This window comes from Mobula hypostoma, chromosome 17 (assembly GCF_963921235.1).
Source record: "Mobula hypostoma chromosome 17, sMobHyp1.1, whole genome shotgun sequence".
Lineage (NCBI taxonomy): Eukaryota > Metazoa > Chordata > Chondrichthyes > Myliobatiformes > Myliobatidae > Mobula > Mobula hypostoma.
In genome coordinates, this window is record NC_086113.1 from 40,862,457 (window position 1) to 40,884,136 (window position 21,680).

Sequence of the window (21,680 nt, forward strand, 5' to 3'; positions counted from 1 at the left end):
CTATTGTCTGGTCATCAGAACTGCACATAACACTTCAAGTGTGGTCTCACTAATGACTTGTATGGCTGAACACAATGGCCCATCTCCTGGATGACTGATTAACGAAGGTAAGCATGCTACATGCCCTCTTCACCACCCTGCACCCTGTCTGTCCGTGCTGCTGTTTTCAGGGAACTATATACTCATGCCTTATGTCTCTCTGTTTGATAACATTCTTCAGAGCCCTTCCATTCACTCTGTATCTGCTGACCTGGTTTGATTTCCCAGAATGCATCATTTCACATTTCTCAGTTACATTCCTTGGCCCACTTTCTGATCTAGCTCTTGTGCAAATTAGATGACCTTCTTCATTGTCCACTGCACCACTAATTTCTGTGCCACCTGCAGACTTATTAATCATGTCATCCTAATCATTAATAAAAAATGACAAACACCAAGGGACACACTACAGGTCCTTGAGGTCACAGGCCTTCACTTTGGAAAACAACCCTCCACTACCACTCTCTGTCCACTAGCACTGTCGCCTACCACTAAGCCAATTTTGTTTGCAATTTATTACTCTCCATGGTCTAGCCTTTCAGGCCAGATTAACATGGCGGACCTTGCTAAAAGGCCCTGCTAAATTCCACATAGCCAACACCTATCATTCTGCTCTCATCAATCCTGTTTGTCTCCTCTTCAAAAAAATGATTTCCTATGCAGAAAGCCAGGCTATTCCTAAACACTCCCTTGACTTTCCAACTCTACATAGATCCCGAGTCTCAAAGTCCCTTCCAGTCACTTTCCTATGACTGATGATTAGCTCTCCAGTTTGTAGCTCCCTGGCTTGTCCTCGCATCCTTTCTTGAACAAAGGCACAAGATTGGCCACTCACCAGTCTTTTGATACCTCACCAATAGCAAACAAAGACACAAAAGTCTCTGTAAGGGTAAATCTCTGCCCTTGCTTTCCCCAACAGCATGGATGGATCTAGTCAGGCCCTGAGGATTTATCTGCCTTTATGTATTTCAAGACCACCAACACCTCTTCTTTTATAATGTAGATATGTTTCGGGCCATTACTCTTCCCTTCCCCGAACTCCTTGGCGTTCATTGTCCTTCTTCGCTTGTTTCTGAGTACAGCACTAGCTGATCATGATAACTGGAACTGCTACTCACCCCAACCTGGGCAGCAGCAATATCTCCGCCGAAGAAAAGCCTTGCAATCTACTTCTGTATCTTGCCATGAAAACCCTACGGACAATTACACTACCCATCAGGTTGTCATGAGTCGACAATGACTTAACGGCACTCAACAGCAACAATCCCTTTAAAGCAGTGAGCTTGATGTTCACTGGAAGCTTTACAGTCTACAAGAGCAAGAACAAATAATACACGTTGCTAATAAAAATGATTCAATTAGACCCAGCCTTTCCCAGAGGTTTCCTGAATTGGCTGTAGTTGGACCTGCCGGAGGTGCAAACTCACAGGTCAGCCATTTGGGAGGATATAATTAGAACAGTATTCACTAAATGCTATTGCACATTACAGTATATTATGAGCATTTCTATTGAAAAAAAGGGAAATACCTCATATGCTCCTAAATTCAAAATTCATTTATTAAGGCATGTATAAAACACAAACTTGAGATTTGCTTGCTCGCAGGTAACTGCAAAGCAAGGACCCCAAAAGAACCCAATTAAAGAAAAAAAAGAATAAAGAAATAAATAAAAGACCAACACGATGTGCAAGAGAAAAAAATACAAGTCATGCAAACAATTGAAGCAAACAACAGCATTTCAAACCAAAATTAAGTCCTCAGAAAGGCAGTTTGAATGATAGTGAGGTTCATTTGGGTGTGACAATGACTAGCTTCTCAAGTTTTTGATTTATGAGTAAAGTAACTAATAATTCTGAAATACTGTGTTGTTTCCTCTCCAGTCTAAAGGATAATCAAATTCTGCCAGATGATGTCCAGCACCTTACGGAAGAAAAACGCATTGTCATCTAAACAGTGCTTGGAAACTGTTCTCACCTCTGAATCAGAAACTCATTGGTTCAAGCCCATCACCAGAAACTCAGGCGTATATTCGAGATGGATGTGTGCTGCTTTGTGGGACATAATCTCATTTAATTGATAGATTAACCAAGACTGCTTCTGCCTTCTTGGATATTATTTCAAGGATGAGCTGAAAAATAATCAACATTTTACAGTAGCTTTGTGAAGATTGGCCACTGCATTTCTTCCATTAAGCAGGAATTGCAGTCAGTTCAATGCTTATGAAGTGTAAAATGCTATTGATGATCTGTATTAGTAAAGAAATGTTTACTTTCTTCAATGTGTTCAAGCATTACCTGAAGTTAGTTATATTCTTATCTTCCTTCGGTGCTGAATTCCAGATGAGCACCTGGTTGAGACCAAGACTACACCAACAGTCCCTAGAGTACCAGGGAGAGCTCATCAAATTACATTAGAATAAACTTCTCATGTTAGCAAGATGTTAATAGAAGAAATGACTCTTTATCTAAGAAGGCTTTAGAACAGATTTGAATCTGATAATGGCCATGAAGATTAAAAACAAGCTAGTAGTCTCTTGTGCATGGAGAATTTTTTCTGTCTTGGATGGATAATTTCTCTTCTAGTCATGTTAAAACACAAGTACTTTGGAGCCATGATTGAAAGGTATACTTTACATATGTACAAACACAATGTCAGGCAAAGAGGCTGAAGTTATATGGCTGTAGCACCTTGCATTGTTATTAAAATAATAATACAGCAGAAAATAAAGTCAATTGCTCCATTATCATTTTGCCCCAGTGCACAGCTCTCTCAACATTTTGTTTTACAGACGCAACTCAGTAACAGGCTTTTCTGGCCCAGTGAGCCTACGCCACCTAATTACACCCACCTGACCAATTAACCTTCGAACCCGTGTGTCTTTGGAATGTGGGAGGGAACTGGAGCACCCAGAGGCTACCGATGTAGTCATGGCAAAAACGAGTCCTTCAAAATTTTACTTTCTACTTCGTCTTTCGAAAGATTTTTCAAACACCACTTCCTTTAAAACTTCTGCAAGTATTTCCTTGTTGCTCCTGGTTTTTTTTGCTTTCTTTGTGTCATTTTTGTCACTAAAAGTAAATACTACTTGTTTAGTACCTCAGTCACATTTTCCCTAAACCTTAACAGTTCTAAGGAGGACAATCTGAGTTCCTTTAGTCTCTTTATCCAACGAGTTAGTTGCACCCAGATCAATTTCATATTTACTTAGCTACTCACTTTGAGGCTGTGAAAGTAATGATATTAATTATCAATATGCTATAATTACGCAATTAGTTTCATGCCAGTGATGGAAACTTCTGAAAACAGAGTTACAGGTACTATTCAGTAAATACTGTGGAACACTATTGTATTCTACCACCCTGCCAGATGTAATAGATCCATTGAAAACTACAGTACAGAAATAGGCCATTCGGCCCATCTAGTCCATGCTGAACCATTTAAACTGCCAGCCTGCTCCAAGACCGTAGCCTTCCATACCCCTTCCATCTATATAACTATCCAAACATTTTTTAAAAATCGAATCTCATCCACCACTTGCACTGGCAACTCATTGCACACTCTCACCACCCTCTGAGTGAAGAAATTTCCCCTCATGTTCTCCTTAAACATTTCTCCTTTCGCCCTTAACCCATGACCTCTAGCTGAACACTCATCCAATCTCAGTAGAAAAAGCCTGCTTGCATTTACCCTATCTATACCCCTCATAATTTTGTGTACTTCTATCAAATGTCCCCTCAATCTTCTGTTCTGGGGAATAAAGTCCCAGCCTCTCCCTATAACTTAGATGCTCAAGTCCAGACAACATCCTTGTCAATTTTCTTTGTACTCTTTCAATCTTATTTACATCTTTTCTGTAAGTAGGTGACTAAAACTGCACACGTTAGGCCTCACCAATGTCTTCCTGGTTTGTCGTCTCAAAGGGCAACACCTCTTACATTAAATTCCATCTGCCATTTTTCAGCCCATTTTTCCAGCTGGTCCAGATCAAGCTTTGATAGCCTTCCTTACTGTCCACTACATCCCTAATATCAGTGTCATCTGTAAATTTGCTCATTCAGTTAACCACATTATCATCTAGATCATTGATATAAATGACAAACAATGACAGACCAAGCACTGATCCCTGTGGCACTCCACTAGTCACAAGCCTCCAGTCAGAGAGGCAGTCATCTTCTACCACTCTCTGCCTTCTCCTGCAAAGCCAATGTCTAATCCAATTTACCTCATCTTTAACACCAAGTGATTGAATCTTCTTGACCAATGTCCAATGTGGGACATCGTCAAATGCCTTGCTGAAGTCTACATAGACACCATCCACCGCCTTGCTTTCATCAACTTTCTTGGTAAATTCCTCAGAAAAAATCTATAAGATTAGTTAGACATGACCTACTATATACAAAGCCACGCTGACTATCCCTAATCAGTTGCTGTCTATCCAAATAATTATATATCTGGTCCCTTAAAATTCCCCCCAGTAACTTACCCACCACTGATGTCAAACTCATCAGCCTATAATTTATTGGTTTATTCTTAGAACCTTTTTTAAACAACAGAACTACATTGGCTATCCTCCAATCCTCTGGTACCTCACCCGAGCCTATAGCTGTTTTAATAGTCTCTGCTAAGGCCCCTGCAATTTCTACACTTGTCTCCCACAGGATCCAAGAGAACTCCTTGTCAGGCCCTAGGAATTAGTCCACCTTAATTTGCCTCAAGACAGGAAACACCCCCTCCTCTGTAATATAGGATCCGTGACCTCGCTATACTTTGCCTCATTTCTATAGACTGTGACAGTCTCCCGAGTAAATACAGATGCAAAAACTCCATTTAAAATCTCCCCCATCTGTTTTGGCACTACACACAGATTACCATTCTTATCTTCCAGAGGACCAATTTTGTCCCTTGCAATCCTTTTGCTCTTAATATATCTGTAGAATCCCTTAGGATTCTCCTTCACCTTGTCTGCTAGAGCAATTTCATGCTTTCTGTCAGCCATGCTGATTTCTTTCTTATTTTTATTTACTCCAGTACCTCATTTGTTCTTACCTGTTTACACCTGCTGTGTACCTCCTTTTCTTTTTTTAACCAGGGCCCAATATCTCTTGAAAACCTAACGTTCCCTAAGTCTGTTATCCTTGCCTTTTATTTTGACTGGCACATAAATGCTTTGTACTTTCAAAATTTCACTGTTGAAGGCCCTGCACTTATCAAGTTAAACTTTGCCAGAAAACAGCCTGTCCCAATCCACATTTGCCAGAACCTTTCTGATACCATCAAAATTGTCCTTACTTCAATTTAGAGCCTTAATCCAAGGACCAGACGTATCCTTTTCCATAATTACCTTGAAACGAATGGCATTGCGATCACTAGATAGAAAGTGTTCCCTTACACAAACTTCTGTCAACTGCCCTGTCTCATTCCGAATAGGAGATCAAGTATTGCACACTCTCTCAGTGGGACTTCTATATACTGATTAAGGAAACCTTCCTGAACATATTTGACAAACTCAATCCTATCTAATCCCTTAACAGTATGGGAGACCCAGTCAATATGTGGAAAGTTAAAATCACCTACTATTACGTTATGTTTCTTGCAAAACTCTGCAACCTTTGCACAATATTCAGCAATCTCTCCACTCTAACCATATTTTGTACTCTAACCATATGTTGGTATTATGTCATCTATTCTGTAATATAATAAAAATGAAAAAATTAGTAGATTTTTTCAATTGTAATAAATTTAATATTCAAAATAGTATCTCATTTATTTTAGATCAATGTGCTAAGTAGTAAATATAATATTACTTTATTGCTGCTAATCTGAAGTGTATATACATGCACATTAGTACACAAACGTAAGCCATTATGGTTTAAATTGGAGGAACATGAAAATGTAGTCCAGGATTTAAGGAAGTTGTAAAGGCAAGGAACAGGTCAAAGAAATCAAAGAACATCAATGACTGCAACCTACAACTGTTTGACTGCACTCTACTGTTTAGAAAATTATTGAATGAGAAAGCTCAGAGGCCATTTAGAGGTCATTAAGTCCATCTAAAACTTATCAAAATGTCCAGCAAAATTTATTTAAAAATCTACTTCTGCTTTCCTTTCAGTTAATACATTCTTATTTGCAACGTTGAATTGCACAGTACTGCACCAACTTGAAAGACTAAACAGATCAGGCAGTAGAAGTGGTAAGTGAAACAGTTAGTGTTTTGGGCCAATGACCTTGACTTTCTATTAAAACATTTCTAATGAAAGTTCATTGACTTGAAATGTAACTGTTTCTCTCGGTGCAAATTGGATTCAGAATTGGCACAGGGTGGCAGTATTCTGCCTGGAGGTCAATGACCAGTGGTGCTCCACGGAGATCGGTTCAGGGACCCCTGCACTTTGTGATTTTTATAAATGACGTGGGATGGGAAGTGCAAGGGTTTGCAGATGACACGAAGGTGGGCGGTATTGTAGATAGTGCAGAAGGTTTTCATTAGTTACAACGGGACATTGATAGGCTGCAGAGCTGGGCTGAGAATGGGCAGATGGCAGATTACACAGTTATTGGCAGGGATTCTCGGGAGTGTGGAGGAACAGAGGGATTTTGAGCTCTACGTCCATAGATCTCTCAAAGTAGCCACATAAGTTGAAATGGTGGTTAAGAAGGTTTATGGGGTGTTGGCCTTCATTAGTAGGTGAATTGAGTTTATGAGCCACGAGGTAATGTTACAGCTCTAAAGAATTCTGGTTAGACCACACGGAGTATTGCATTCAGTTCAGGTTGCCTCATCATAGGGAAGAGTTGGAAGCTTCAGAGAGGATGAAGAAGAGACTTATCAGGATGCTGCCTGGATTAGGGAATTTGTCTAATGAGGAAAGGTTTGGCAAGCTAGAGCTTTTCCCTTTGGAGGGAAGGAGGTGACTTGATAGAGGGTTATAAGAGGCATAGATACAGTACACAGCCAACAACTTTTTCCTCAGGGTGGAAATGGCTAATATGAAAGGGCATAATTTTAAAACCGCGAACATGAGGAAATCTGCGGATGCTGGAAATACAAGCAACACACACAAAAACGATGTTTCGGGCCGAGACCCTTCATCAGGACTAACTGAAAGAAGAGATAGTAAGAGATTTGAAAGTGGAAGGGGGAGAGGGAGATCCGAAATGATAGGAAAAGACAGGAGGGGGAGGGATGAAACTAAGAGCTGGAAAGTTGATTGGCAAAAGGGATACAGAGCTGGAGAAGGGAGAGGGTCATGGGAGGGGAACACCAGAGGAAGATGGAGAGCAGGCAAGGAGTGATTGTGAGAGGGACAGAGAGAGAGAAAAAGAGAGGGAGAAAAAAAGAGAGGGAAAAAAAAAGAGGGAAAAAAGGGGAATATAAGGTGCAGGTAGCCTCCAACCTGATGGCATGAACATTGATCTCTCTAACTTCTGTTAATGCCCCTCCTCCCCTTCTTACCCCATCCCTTATTTATTGATTGATTGATTGAGTGATTGATTTATTTATTAATTATTTTTTCCTCTCTTTTTTCTCTCTCTATCCCTCTCACAGTAACTCCTTGCCTGCTCTCCAGCTTCCTCTGGTGTGCCCCTCCCCCTTTCTTTCTCCCTAGGCCTTCCGTCCCACGATCCGCTCCCTTCTCCAGCCTTGTATCCCTTTTGCCAATCAACTTTCCAGCTCTTAGCTCTATCCCTTCTCCTCCTGTCTTCTCCTATCATTTCAGATCTCCCCCTCCCCCTCTCACTTTCAAATCTTTTACTATCTCTTCTTTCAGTTAGTCCTGACGAAGGGTCTCGGCCCAAAACGTCGACTATACCTCTTCCTATAGATGCTGCCTGGTCTGCTGCGTTCCACCAGCATTTTGTGTGTGGGGCATAATTTTAAGGTGACTGTAGGAAAATAGAGGGGTTATGTTTTTCTCAGACAGAGAGTGGTGTGTCCATGGAACATGCTGCTGGGGTGGTAGAGTCAAATACATTAGTGATTTTTAAGAGACTCTAAGATAGACCTCCATTTTCTTTCATCCACCCACGTGGCTATCTAAGGGGCGAGTGGTTCGACTGATCTTGGAGAAGGTTACCAGGTTGGCACAACATCATGGGCCAAAAGGCCCATACTGTTCTGAGTTCTAAATTCTGCCCAGTCCACTCTTCTTTCATAACACTTTGCTGGATTAGAAAACATTAAACATTGACACTTGTTAGCTTAAACTTGTCTTTTGCTTAGCTAAAGCACCTACCACAGAAACCAGCCAAACCAGTTTGGAATCACCGAAAAAAGTGTCAATTAATGGATAGAGACAGGACTGACCTTGTGTAAATTCCAGCTCCGAATTTAATAGCAATCAAACACAAGGAACAGTTTTAGCAACAACCGATGGCTTAAGGCTCTAGAGAGGACAGAAAAAGGATACACACAGCCTTGAGTTGTTATTCCATTAGACTCCTATCCAAGGGGAATTACTGATGTGATACCAGAACTCCCACTGTACACTAAGAATTTGAGGCAAAGCAGTGTATGATTCCTGCCACGCGAGGTCTCGAGAAAACTGCTTACTTCGATTTATCCTTTGTTGATTGTGGTCTGCTGCACCACTGTAATTCAGAAAAATTCAAAAGGGCTCCTGAAAGTTATAGGTGGAGCTATTTTTTTAATCTCACTAGAAAATGGAGGGTGTGGCCTGATGGTTTTTGTCCTAATACTTGCTTGCTGAATTGAATTGAACATGTACTGAAACGAAGCTGAATTTTGCCACCTGCACAGATACTGCCCGAGATTATGCTGGCTCCATATCGTTCATCCTGGTCTCAGTCCTCTTCCACACACTAAACCTATTTTAGAACAATTGTGATCAGAACCACTTCATATAGATGGAATCATTTGTGTGTTGTGGACATTGGTGACAAGCCCCATCATATATTGACCATTCCTCCTTGTCCTTGAGCTGAGCTGTATGCAAGAGCATATCAGGGAGTAGTTAAGAGCAAGGTTAAAGTCACCTACTAGCCTGATCAGGTCATGATAGCATATGTCATTCTCTATAAGGAATTGAACCAGGGGGGTGTTACGACGATCTAGCAATTCATGGTTACCATTCCAGATGCCAAAGTGAGGTTGAAATATATGTTCCCAGATACTGCCTTTGCAATGTTGGTCTGGTGATATAACCAAGGCCCAATATTCTGCAACCAACATTACTTAACTAAAACATATCAAATTGTTTCATATTCACATTTATATTGGTGGGAGCTTGCTGTGTGCAAAACTGATCACTAGGTTTTTCAACAACAGTGATAATACTTCTGCAGCACCACATTACCTGTAAAACAAAGTTTGAAATGCAGCATATAAATACAAATATCTTTAATTACACAACTCGACTAAACAACCTCTGCTTAGAATTTAAGTCCATTTTATTAACCAGTTAGCTTTCAGATTTAAGCATTTTTTTCTATAAACGCACTGAGATTTAAAAATCACAAAAAAAATTCAAAATATTCAGCGGCTCATTTTCAGTTCTGTATAACCTTTTTCTCAAAGCAGGCACAGAGTAATTTTTTTTGTTTTTACATATTAACAATTTATTGATTTTTTAAACATTGATTTGCTTGTATTTTTGTGATAACATCTCTTATTCCTCCCAGAGGTGAGATAGGGTCACTCCTAACAGTGGAGCAAAGTTTACAAGATTTTTATAACATTATTAGCTGCTACCAATTAAAATAGCTCTTTTTTTTTTACTGCAAGACTTTGTGGTAGCTAGGTACCAAGGAGAGGTGCTGGTATACCTGTAAGCATACATTTTTTTTTCTCTTTTGTGGCAAGTAGGAGGAGGTCATTTGACCCCCTCCCTACTTTTGGCACTCTGTTCCTATGAGTGTTCATATTTTGGGAAACAGCTTCTCAAGCAACTTGTCTTAACTTCAGTCCTTTGCTCTACTAATGCAATATTAGCATTTTCTGCTGAATCCATCTCTGAGAAAGAGTGCCCGAAAGCGGTCAATGTTCCATTGTGCCCTCATTCATTGGGCGCCATGTCGAGGATTCCTCAGGCTGATTGGTCAATGCATTGCTGTTACAATTCCAAAACAGACAGAAGATATATTCTGTTCCAATGGATTTACACTACCCCATTGCATCACTGTCTTTGGAAGGCCATCCAATACTAAAGAGTTCCAGATCTCCAGAAGAACATAGGCTCATTCACTGAGTTATAGTAAATATCCTCTCATGGTTGAGGAAATGAAATCCATTCTGACATTCTTCCCATGTATAAACATGTGAACAAAGTGCCAATAATCTTTAAATTCACATTTTCAGTTGTAGCTTTTCCAAGTGCCATCTGAAACTTGGGAGGAATGCCATTGCTCGCTGGTACCTTCAATGAAGTTCCTTTGAGTGTTTGTGTGAGATAGGTTGAAAGTCAAGTTGCATCCTACGATACTGATAATCCTACTCAGTTTGTTTTTAGAAAGATCAAATGTGACTCATTCACTCATCTCTCACAAATGGCTATCGCAGCACAATTAGTGCAAATATATGTACCAAAAACAATTAATTACAAACAAATTAACTGGTTTTTAAAAATGTCAAAGGCACAAACTAATTACCAAACAATTAAACATCAGCTGTATAAAGAAAATTTGTTTAATTGTTGTGTGTCTTTCACATATCTGTGGCACAAAATGTCCAAATGACAAGAAAGCCTACCGACAGGCATTTTGAAACATAATCCAGAAAAGATGAGAGGTGTGGCGTCACTGAACCGGTAGTCGCCATGTTTAAAGAGGAGAAGGTAAGTTTTCTTATTCAGCAATCCAAGAAAGCGGCAATGATCATCATTCCGTTAAGCATTTCCTCACCTTTTCGGAATTCAATCGCAGCCTCTGTTTATTGGAACTGTTTGTTCCATTTACAGAAGTGGCAGAAAAACCTGATGACAGAGCAACAACAGTGAATTTAACATTCCTTAGCACTTCTGACATTCCATACAGAAAATTGAGATAGATTTCATCACCATTCCCACCTTGAACAAGAAACAGAGTGAATATATAAGATAAAAGATTGTAAGTTTGCAGTTGACATGAAGTTTGGCAGTGTTGTGGGTAGTGTAAGAAACTGTTGTAGGTTAAAATGATGTTGACAGATACGAGCTGAGCTAAGAAATGGCAGACAGAGTTCAACCCAGAAAAGTGTGAAGTGATACACTCTGGAAGGTTGAACTTGAAGGCAGAGTACAGGATTAATGGCAGGATTCTTAGCAGAGTGGATGATCATTGGGATCTTTGGGTCCATGTTCATAGACCTCTCAAAGTTGCCATGCAAGTTGATAGGGTGGTTAAAAAGGCATATGGTGTGTTGGCTTTCAGGGGATTGAGTTCAAGAGCCACAAGGTAATGTTGCAGATCTGTAAAACCCTGGTTAGACCACACTTGGAATATTGTGTTCTGTTCTGATCGCCTCATTATAGGAAGAATGTGGAAACTTTGGAAGGTGCAGAGAAAATCTATCAGGAGTGAACTAGGACTTTTCTTTTGGAGTGAAGGAGGATGTGACGAGAATTGACAAAGGTGTATATGATGATAAGAGACATAGAGTGGATAGCGAGAAACTTTTTCCCAGAGTGGAAATGGCTAATACGAGAGGATATAATTTTAAAGTGATTGGAGGAAAGTATAGGGAGGATATCAGAGGTGTTTTTTTTTAAATACACAGAGGTCGGTGGAATATGCTGCCATGGAGTGGTGGTAGAAGCAGATAGATTCGGGACATTTAAGGGACTCTTAGATAGGCACATGGATGAAAGAAAAATGGAAGGCTATGCAGGTGTGAAGAGTTAGGTTGACCTTGGAGTAGGTTAGAAGGTCAGCACAACATTGTGGACCAAGGAACATTATTGTGTTGTACTGTCCTATGTTCTAAAAGACAATTTTTGTGTGTTTTTAGACATCACTTTTTAAAAGGTTAGACTCCAGAGTTGGCTCTGAAACAAATGGTGGTTCAACCTAATGCACTTTACAGCTCATTGCCTTAAGCCAATCGGACTGATGACATATAAATAACATCTGTGGTCATTGCTCATTAGCAATGTCAGTACCAACCCATATTTTTAAAAGAGAAACTGCAAAGACAGAATAATATATACAATATATTAATATATATAAATAATATATACAACATAGAAGAAGCCCAACTAATCAAACCCGTTTGTCATCCATATGAACATTAGTCAAATGTCCTTTATCAAACCATACCCATACCTCTTTCTCCCTTACATATAAATAGACTTCCTGTATTGAATGAGGGCACGTACATATATCAGATAACTGTAGGGCCATTGGATGACACAAGAAGATGCTGGAAATCTTAAGCGACGTATGCCAAATGATGGAAGAAAGCAGGCCAGGCAGCATCTTCGGAGGGACGTAAACGGGACTGATGAAGGTTCTTGGCCTGAAACACTGACATTTCTCTCTATATATGCTGCCTCGCCTGCTGAGTTCCTCCTGCACTTGGTGTGCACAGGTCATTGGACAAATTGGATAACATTCAGTTAGCAGGAAAAGCATTATTAGATAAATGAGTTCCTGCCGTACTGTAAAAGTAATTTGTAGAGGTAGTCATGCTGTCTATCATAATGATTACCACAATGGCTATCATAGCTCCAAATCAGTATCTGTATACTGCATTAACATAAAAAAGCCACAATGGGCCCAGTATCCATCACTACCACACCTCCTATACAAACAGGCTTTGGGACCGAATGATTCATTTCATATTTTGTAATTTTTTTTTAGTTACAATCAAAGTGTTCCAAGAAATGAAATGGGAAACAAATTTAATATAATCACATTAACTGTGCAGGGAAAAAAAGTATTTGATGTCAATGTAAGGAATAAGATCAGTAAGTTTTCAGATCACATGAACTTTGTTGATTGGTGTTGAAAGTGAGGAAGGTCACCTTAAGGCAGCAGAATGGTATTGATCATCTGGTGAATTGCACAGAGCAATGGCAGATGAAATTCAATCCTAATAAGTGTGAGGTGATGCATTATAGGTCACATAAGGGTAAGTATGCACAATGAACCATACTTCCCTAGAGACTATTGAGAACCAACGGACCTAGGTGGACCATGAGGTTGGCTGCATAGTTGGAAAAAGTAGTGAAGAAGACAAATGTCCAGTACATAGAATATAAGAATGAGGAGACGTTGGTATTACCGTATAAAACACTGGAGAGGTTACGGTTGGAATAGTGAGTGCAGTTCTGGTTGCCACATCGTACACAATAGGTTGCACCACAGAGTACGCACTGGAGGTTCAGCAGGGTGTTGCTCAAGATGGAATATTGCAGTTTTGATAACAAATTGGATAGGTTGCGTTTGTTTACCTTGGAGCAGAGCAGGCTGAGGGGGAGTCGGAGATTTTGAGGCATACAAAATTATGAAGCGTAGACAGGGTAGGTAGTAAAAAACTTTTCCTCACGGCAGAGGGATCAAAGACCAGAGGGCATAAATTTAAGATAAAGAGTAAGAGATTTTGAAAGGAAAATGGGGGACCTGAATAATTCATTTTATCCTAGAGTGCAGTTGATATGTGCAATGTGCTGCCTGAGAAAGTGGTGGATAGCTTATGGCCATACTAGCCTGGAAAGCCCTATCTCAGAACCCAAGTAGCCTCAGGCCTAGTAAGTCCTTGGGTAGGAGACTGCCTGGGAATAACAGGTGAGCCCCTCTTTCAGGGATACGTTTGTACCCGGATGTCCTTGGAGAGGGAGCATACGGTCACCATGGACACAGTGGAGGGATTTCCAGAAATGTTGGGTCCCCCCAGGGAATTGTCTGTTTAATAGATAGCAATAATCATATTTTAAGTTGAATTTGTTCACTGTCTTGTAAATACTTGATGTGTGTACTTCATGCACTTTTGTCTGATTAAACCTTTGTAGTTTTGTAAAAAAAAATAGAAAATGGTGGAAGCAGATACAATATTTAAGAAGCATCTGGGCAAGATCTTAGTCTCCAAGGCAAGAGAGCTATTGACCAGGTGCTAGTAAATGAAACTGGAATCAATAGGTACATGATGAGTTACCTTAGATATGGTGTGTCAAAGGGTCTGGTTGTGCTGTATAATTCTATAACACTATCATGTGACATACCCATTAGTAAACAAGATTTACTGGAGAAATAAAGTCAAACACCTGAAGCAAAAATAGTAGAACAGGTTAGGACATTACACAGAAGCAAATGTTTCAACCAAAATAGGAGTCCATTCGTTCCCTCCCTGATAAATGACAAATGCCAAATCAATTGTACCCAGGCAATCATGTTATAGCCATCTTATAATTGTTAAGAGCAGTCAGGAATGGGAGTAAATGCTAGCCTTAACAGTGTGGTGTAGATCCTGACAGATGAATAAAAATAAAACACTGTCGTCATAGCCTTTTTTAAATTTGACCCATTTGTCAATTTAGTTACGCTATATATAAACATATTTCCAATCTGAATCACTTACACTTACAGGACAAATTGACCTGGTATATTGACTCTAAATGAGAGCTTATTGTTCAAGATAACAGCAGTATCCTTTTAAAACACTCAAACAAAATACTATATTTTAACAGTTCAAAATGTTGTCATGGTTCCCTTAAAGAGCCTTCCACAGACCTCAAAAAGTCCAAGTGACATGGGCCAATGCAGCATTAATCAAGTATGGAAAAGTCAATACATAATAAAGGCCAGCTGGAGATATGGAGCATATTATGAATACTAGACAAAGATATTACCTTTTAGCAACAGCTCATTTGGTTCACTTCATTTTTTAATCTGATGGGTGCTCAGGACATGATCTATTGACTTCAAACCATGAGTCTATACATCTGGTGAGAGAGAAGCAGCAGATACAACATTATATCAAGTTTACTCACACAATATGACATCAATGAAAAGAGAGGCAAGAACAAGAAAAGGGCCTTTCGGAACCTGTGTAATTGCAGAATGGCAGATGACCCAGTCAAGTAATCACACAACTAGGTTTGTGGAGAAAAGTAGTCTTCTGCAGTGGCAAAACAATAATTCACAAAAATGCATGCATGTATCTTATAGCAACATATTTTTACATTAAATTTACTGATATTATCATCCTTTGTTGAGCGATGTTAGAGCATTTATGAATAATATTTTCACATTGCATTGATTTCATGTGGTCTTTGAAGAGAGCAGTGAGTTAGGCCCAATGCAGAAGGGTGGTGCATCCATTATTTGCTATTATTGGCAAAATGCTATAGTCCGTAATCAAAGAGGAAATATCTAATCGTTTAGGAAAGCTGAATATAATTAAATCCACTCAACAAGATTTTACGAAGGGTGAGTCATGTTTGACAATATCATCCAAATTTTTTGAGGACTTAACAGGGAAGAATTGACAGAAGGGAACCTTCAAATAGCACGTCCAGATTTCTAAAAGGCATTTGATGACATGCCACATAGGAGGCTGGTGCATATCATTAATAAAAGTGTGTTAAAATGGATTGAAAACTGGTTGACTCATAGAAGAACTGGAATCAATATGTTCTTTTCAGACTGGAAGTAACTAGTAGATTAGCACAAGGATCAGATCTTGCCTCACACTTGTTCGTCATTTACATTAATGACCAAGAAAAAGGGAGGTTTCCACATTTGCCAATGATATGAAAATAAGTGGAAGAGCATATTATGATAAGGATACTGCAATGCTGCAGTGAGGTATAGATAGATTAAGTGAGTCAACAAAAGACTGGTAAATTAAGTTTAAAGTGGGGAAGAGTGAGGTCATGCACTATAAGAGAAATCAAAAAGGCAGATTACTACCTAAATGGAGAGAGACTACAAATCAGTTGAGATCTAAGTCTTCTGGTGCAGGAACCATTAAAAACTAACAGGCAGGTCTCACAAGTAGGTAAGAAGGCAATGGCACTTTGGCCTTCATTGCAAAGAGGTTGGAGTTTCAAAATAGGGAGGTTTGGTTGCAGTTGTATATGGTATTGGTACGGCTTCTTCTGGAATACTGTGTACAGCTCTGGTCCCCTTGCCTAAAATAAGATGTACATTGGAGACAGTACCAAGGAGATTTCCCAGGCTAATTCCTGGGATGAGACTGCTGTATACTAAGAGAAGCTAAATAGTTTTAATCTGTATTCCTTGGAGTTTAGTGAAATGAGGGGTGAACTTACTCAAACATATAAGATCTTAAGGAGGTTTAGTAGGCAGCCATCAATCCCAGGGGATCATGGGTTTGCATGTGTCCTCTCCAGAGCACAAGCCTGGGCGGGAAAATTTGAAGAACCAGCTGTTGCCCATGCAGCGGGTTCCCCCTCTCCACGTCACTGATGTAGTCCAAGAGAAGGGCAAGCGCCGATACAACTTGGCACCAGTGTTGTCGCAGGTGTTGCCAGAGTGAAGTTGTAAACAATATCAAACTGTCTTTGGGACCCCGGCTCCGGATTTCTTCCTCGGGGTTTACTCCCGAAGCCTTTCCCATGAGTGGGTATGGCTGCAAGGCAGCAGAGGTTTAAAATCAGAGTTTGGAGGCTTAACAAAGTAGATATTGAAATGTTTTCACTAGGGGGAGAGGAGACAAAAACTACAAGATAAGGGGTTCATCATTCAAAACTGATGTACATAGAATTTCTTTTAAATCAGAGAGCAGTGAATTTCTGGAATTCTCTGTCCTAGCAGCTGGGTCATTCAAAGTACTTAGACTGAAGGAGGATAACTATTTGATAGAGGAATAGAGAAATGGGATGGAAGAGGAGTTTTGGCTAGCAAAAAACAACCAGGACTTTATTAAAATGGGGCAGGCTGGAAGGCCCTGATGGCCTACTCTTGTTCCCTTTTTCTTATGTTCTTCTTTTGCATCTTGCATAATATGGGAAGTGAACTTTGCAGATTCCCTTTTTCTTGTAACATCTTTTATCAAGTTCCTTTTCTATAAGGACTCCTTCTCTGAGCAAACTCTTTTTGCCTTATTTGTTCTTCCCAAATGAATTAACACACCTCTGGATTGGATTCCATTTGCCCTTTTTGTGCCCACGTAACTACTGACAGCTCTTTCCTTCATTGTCACCCATGTGGCCAAATTGGGTGCCTTCAGCCAACTTCTTTATGATAGCCCCGCGTTTTAACCCAAGCTTAGTGAAAGATGCAATACTGAGCCCCACAGATACCTGCTGGACAGGACCCTCCAATTGCCAAAACTCTCAATGGCCAATACAATTTGCTTTCTCCCACTGAGCCACTTTGCCAAATGCCCTTGGATCCCTTGAGTTTTATTTCCTTCATCAGTTGACCACTTGGGACTAGTTCAAACCATGAGCACCAACACAGTTGCCCAACACAGTGTTTTATGGACCCAGTCTTAATTCCCTGGATTTTATTATGAGAAATCTTTGTCACAAGTCATATGAGCATTACGTTAAGGTAATTCTGTTTAATTTCTTTGGATATTTTGGAAACATTGGAAAAAGAGAGGGATTTGGGTAACATGAACGTATGGTGCCATTGAAGGAGGGAGCCCATGCAATGCAACTCCAAGCAGTATATCCAACCTGGGTTAGCAATCCTAGACTAGCGTGGTTAAACTGTGAAACTGCCACCAACCAGAGTCAATGCTCCTTTAGCACATTGCAACAATGTTTAAGCAACTGCCAGTGCCTTTCTAGATCCATCTCTGAATGCTGTTGAGAACAGTGCACCAGGAACCATTAAACACTAACAGATTTAATCAATTAATCTGTCATCACAAGAAACCTGTTTATTCTTTTTATTGGGAAACAGCACCGAATAGGCCCTCTAGCCCCTTCGAGCTGCAATTGCCCGATTTAATCTTGGCCTAATCACGGGATAATTTACAACGCCCAATTAACCTACTAACTGCTACGTCTTTGGAGGGTGGGAAGAAACTCACACTTACAGGCAGTGGCGGGAATTGAACCTGGGCCACTGGTACTATAAAGCATTGTACTAACCCTGTGCTTTGTGAAATTGGAAGTTCCAAGTGCACCGTTGATCTGTTAGAGTGATTACAAAGATAGTCATTACAACAGATCATAGCTTTGATAAAGACATCCGTTAGTTCTTGCGAGACCATGGATATGCGCCTGGAAATTCTTCACTGTCCAGGGCGCAGGCCTGGGCAAGGTTGTATGGAAGACCAGCAGTTTCCCATGCTGCAAGTCTCCCCTCTCCACAACACCAATGTTGTCCAAGGGCATTAGGACCCATACAGCTTGGCACCAGTGTCATCGCAGAGCAATGTGTGATTAAGTGCCTTGCTGAAGGACACAACACGTTCCCTCGGCTGGGGCTCGAACTCACGACCTTCAGGTCGCTAGTCCAATGCCTTAACCACTTGGCCAAGTGCCCACATAGTTTTGATGATGCAATATTAAAAGGGTTCCTGGATTCCTTTAAACCATATTCTACCTGGGTGCAAGGGTGTTTAATATTCTTAGGAATATTTATACTTACCCTTTATGGTAGATACATAGACAGGGCAGGCGTGCAATGGTGTCTCCCTGCTGCAGCTCTTCAAGGCATATTGCACATTCTCCAGTATCTTTACTTAGTACATCCTCTGCAGAGAGCAAAAAGGTATAAATTACAGTTCAATCAGTGTATTTTTCATAGTTTATGTCTCTGGAACTGTTCCACCAAAGGTCTAATGTATTGTTGGAGCGGCGTGTACTTAAAGAAAGAATTTGCTAAAACACTATGAGGAGAACATATCCGTGCACTCAATTAAGTCAAATCCTCAGTCTGTAATGAATACAAGAGACAGCTCCATTTAAAACATGCTGCGCCAAGTTTGACAGCTATTTAATACAAAAAGCACCATTCAGAACTGAAGCCTCTAAGCCCCTAGGCAGAATCCAAGCTTGATAAATACTGCTAGGTTCATGGAGCCCCCTGCTACAACTGGGTGGGGTGTATACTGGCACTTTCTTGGCTCAGGTAGGTTTCAGGAATATCATACGTGCACAACTGGTTGTTACCATTTATGTACTGTATGTGTGTATAAAAGGAAGTGAGAGAAAAATGGGCAGAGAGAGAAAAATAAGGATTTGATTTTGATGTCATGTCCTTTCTGAAACTGGAAGTGTACTCATGAGCAGACCCAATTGTGTCATCCGTCCATGGACTGAATAAAAATCACACTCATTCTTATGCAGTCCTGCCCAACAGGCAAGATCTGGCACTACAGAAGTACCCAAACTACTAGATCACACTCACGCTAATGCAATCCTGCCCGACAGACAAAATGGGCACTCAGAACTCTCTGAACTACTCTCCACTAAAGTGCTGTGGTTTAAGCAACTAAAGCCGCAATTTCACTGTCTAAGAAATGACAGTTATACAAGCAGCTAACAAGGGCGTCCGGCAGACACTGTGACAGTTAACTGGGTTCGGAGCAAAACTTAAAACACGGACCAAGTGAGCTCCTGACAAAGGCCCAGAGAGGGGGCAGGCTTTCCGCTTTATTCACTCCCAGGCTGCAATCACACAGAACACGTTGCAGAGTCACAAGGGACACAAACACAAACCAAACAACTCTGATGTACAGTGGAGTCCGGTTAATTGGGGCTCAGCGGAACCATTTTGGCCCATTTAAACGGTTTCCCCAATGAAGTTTCACGGAAATAGTTGAAAGTTTAAAAAAGACAAACTACTGTTTAACTGAGTAACAATTTATATATTTAAATGAAATACAGTACAAATTAGAACACTACCAATGCCTCTCACTACTATGAAACTGTGTATTAGTTCCTAATAGTTATCGACGGAGAAATTCATCTGACACGTTCTTTTGATTGACTGTAAATGAACATAATCAGTGCAGACACCTAGTGCAGATAATAGTCTGCCTTCGTACAATACTTTAGACGATTGCATCCTCCAAATTTTTGATTTCATTGTAGCATTCAGGTTGATTGTCGATACCTTGGTAATTCTTAATTTGTTGAAGTGGTGAAATTGTGTCTTTTTTTTCCCACTTCTGGCCATCTCTGGCATCTCAAAGCCTGAATGCTTGAAACCACGGTGAGCAAAACAGTTCTGAATTGTCTTTCTGCTTATTTCTCACCAACGATCAGTGACAAAAATCCTTCCTTTTTGAACACAAACATATGCAGCTGACACTATTTAAAAACATATTGCTCTAAGCATCGTGTAGTGTCTAACAGAGCACATGAATGATGCTAGTTAGAGACTGTTTGGCAACAGTCTCCTGCTCCAATTAAGCAGCATAGTGTCCCGAATAAAAAGAATCCTGGCTATTTTCTCGATTTAGTTTTTGTTCTGTGAGAGTTGTCCCAAACAAATGGCTGCATCAGTTAACAGATAACCCAATTACTGGATTCCACTGTATTTGGGGAGTCACTAGTGCTCTGCGCTAATTCCACTGGGTGTTTGCAACAGGATGTGACTACTGAGTCACTATAAAATTAAGCTGTCAGACTCAAAATCGAACAACATAAGGAAGATAACTAGATTGTGTTATTAATTTTCCATTGTTAAGCTAGAATTTATATCAGATCTATCCATTGAACTGGTTCCTAGTATGACAAGATGGCTTCTTGACCTTAGAGTCTAACTCATTGCAAATAGCAAAATGCTATTACAGAATCGACCATCAGCGATCAGGGTTCAATTTCCCCTGCTGACTGTAAGGAGTCTGTATGTTCTCCCTGTGACGTGGGTTTCCTCTAGGTGCTTCATTTTTCACCCACATTCGAGAGATGTACGGGTTAGCGTTAGTAAGTTGTGGGCATGCTATGTTGGCGCTGGAAGCGTGACGACACTTGCAGGCTGCTCCCAGCACAGATCGATAGATTGATTCCAAAGGAAATTACAGTGTAAACACGAGGAAATCTGCAGATGCTGGAAATTCAAGCAAAACACCCAAAATGCTGGTGGAACGCAGCAAGCCAGGCAGCATCTATAGGAAGAGGTACAGTCGACGTTTCAGGCCGAGACCCTTCGTCAGGACTAACTGAAAGAAGAGATAGTAAGAGATTTGAAAGTGGGGAGGGGGAGGGGGAGATCCAAAATGATAGGAGAAGAACAGGAGGGGGAGGGATGGAGCCAAGAGCTGGAAAGTTGATTGGCAAAAGGGATACAAGACTGGAGAAGGGAGAGGATAAAGGGACGGGAAACCTAGGGAAAAAGAAAGGGGGAGTGGAGCCCAGAGGAAGATGGAGAGCAGGGAAGGAGTTATAATGAGAGGGACAGAGGGAGAAAAAAGGCAGAGAGAAAAAAAGGGGGAAAAATAATAAATAAATAGATAAATAAGGGATGGGGTACGAGGGGGAGGAGGGACATTAATGGAAGTTAGAGAAGTCAATGTTCATGCCATCAGGTTGGAGGCTAACCAGACGGAATATAAGGTGTTGTTCCTCCAACCTGAGTGTCGTTTCATCTTGACAGTAGAGGAGGCCGTGGATAGACATATCAGAATGGGAATGGGATGTGGAATTAAAGTGTGTGGCCGCTGGGAGATCCTGCTTTCTCTGGTGGACAGAGGGTAGCTGTTCAGCGAAACAGTCTCCCAGCCTGCGTCGGATCTCACCAATATATAGAAGGCCACACCGGGAGCACCGGATGCAGTA

General features: G+C 40.6%; 2 protein-coding genes across 2 annotated transcripts in view; one reads left to right on the forward strand and one right to left on the reverse strand.

Annotated features, from left to right (window-relative positions):
* The window catches only part of LOC134357962 (nucleotide-binding oligomerization domain-containing protein 1-like), a 33,356-nt gene extending 25,797 nt beyond the window's left edge, over positions 1 to 7,559 (forward strand). Inside the window, exon 11 of the mRNA XM_063069783.1 lies at positions 1,920 to 7,559. Within this exon, the coding sequence (XP_062925853.1) occupies positions 1,920 to 1,989 (70 nt within the window). The 3' untranslated portion in view covers positions 1,990 to 7,559. The remainder of the gene's footprint in view (positions 1 to 1,919) is intronic.
* A 243-nt stretch (positions 7,560 to 7,802) lies between these two features.
* znrf2b (zinc and ring finger 2b) overlaps positions 7,803 to 21,680 on the reverse strand; it is a 181,020-nt gene continuing 167,142 nt past the window's right edge. Inside the window, exons 3-5 of the mRNA XM_063069784.1 lie at positions 18,544 to 18,649; positions 14,823 to 14,915; positions 7,803 to 10,970 (exon numbers count right to left, since the gene is read on the reverse strand). Of these exons, the coding sequence (XP_062925854.1) occupies positions 14,858 to 14,915; positions 18,544 to 18,649 (164 nt within the window). The 3' untranslated portion in view covers positions 7,803 to 10,970; positions 14,823 to 14,857. The remainder of the gene's footprint in view (positions 10,971 to 14,822; positions 14,916 to 18,543; positions 18,650 to 21,680) is intronic.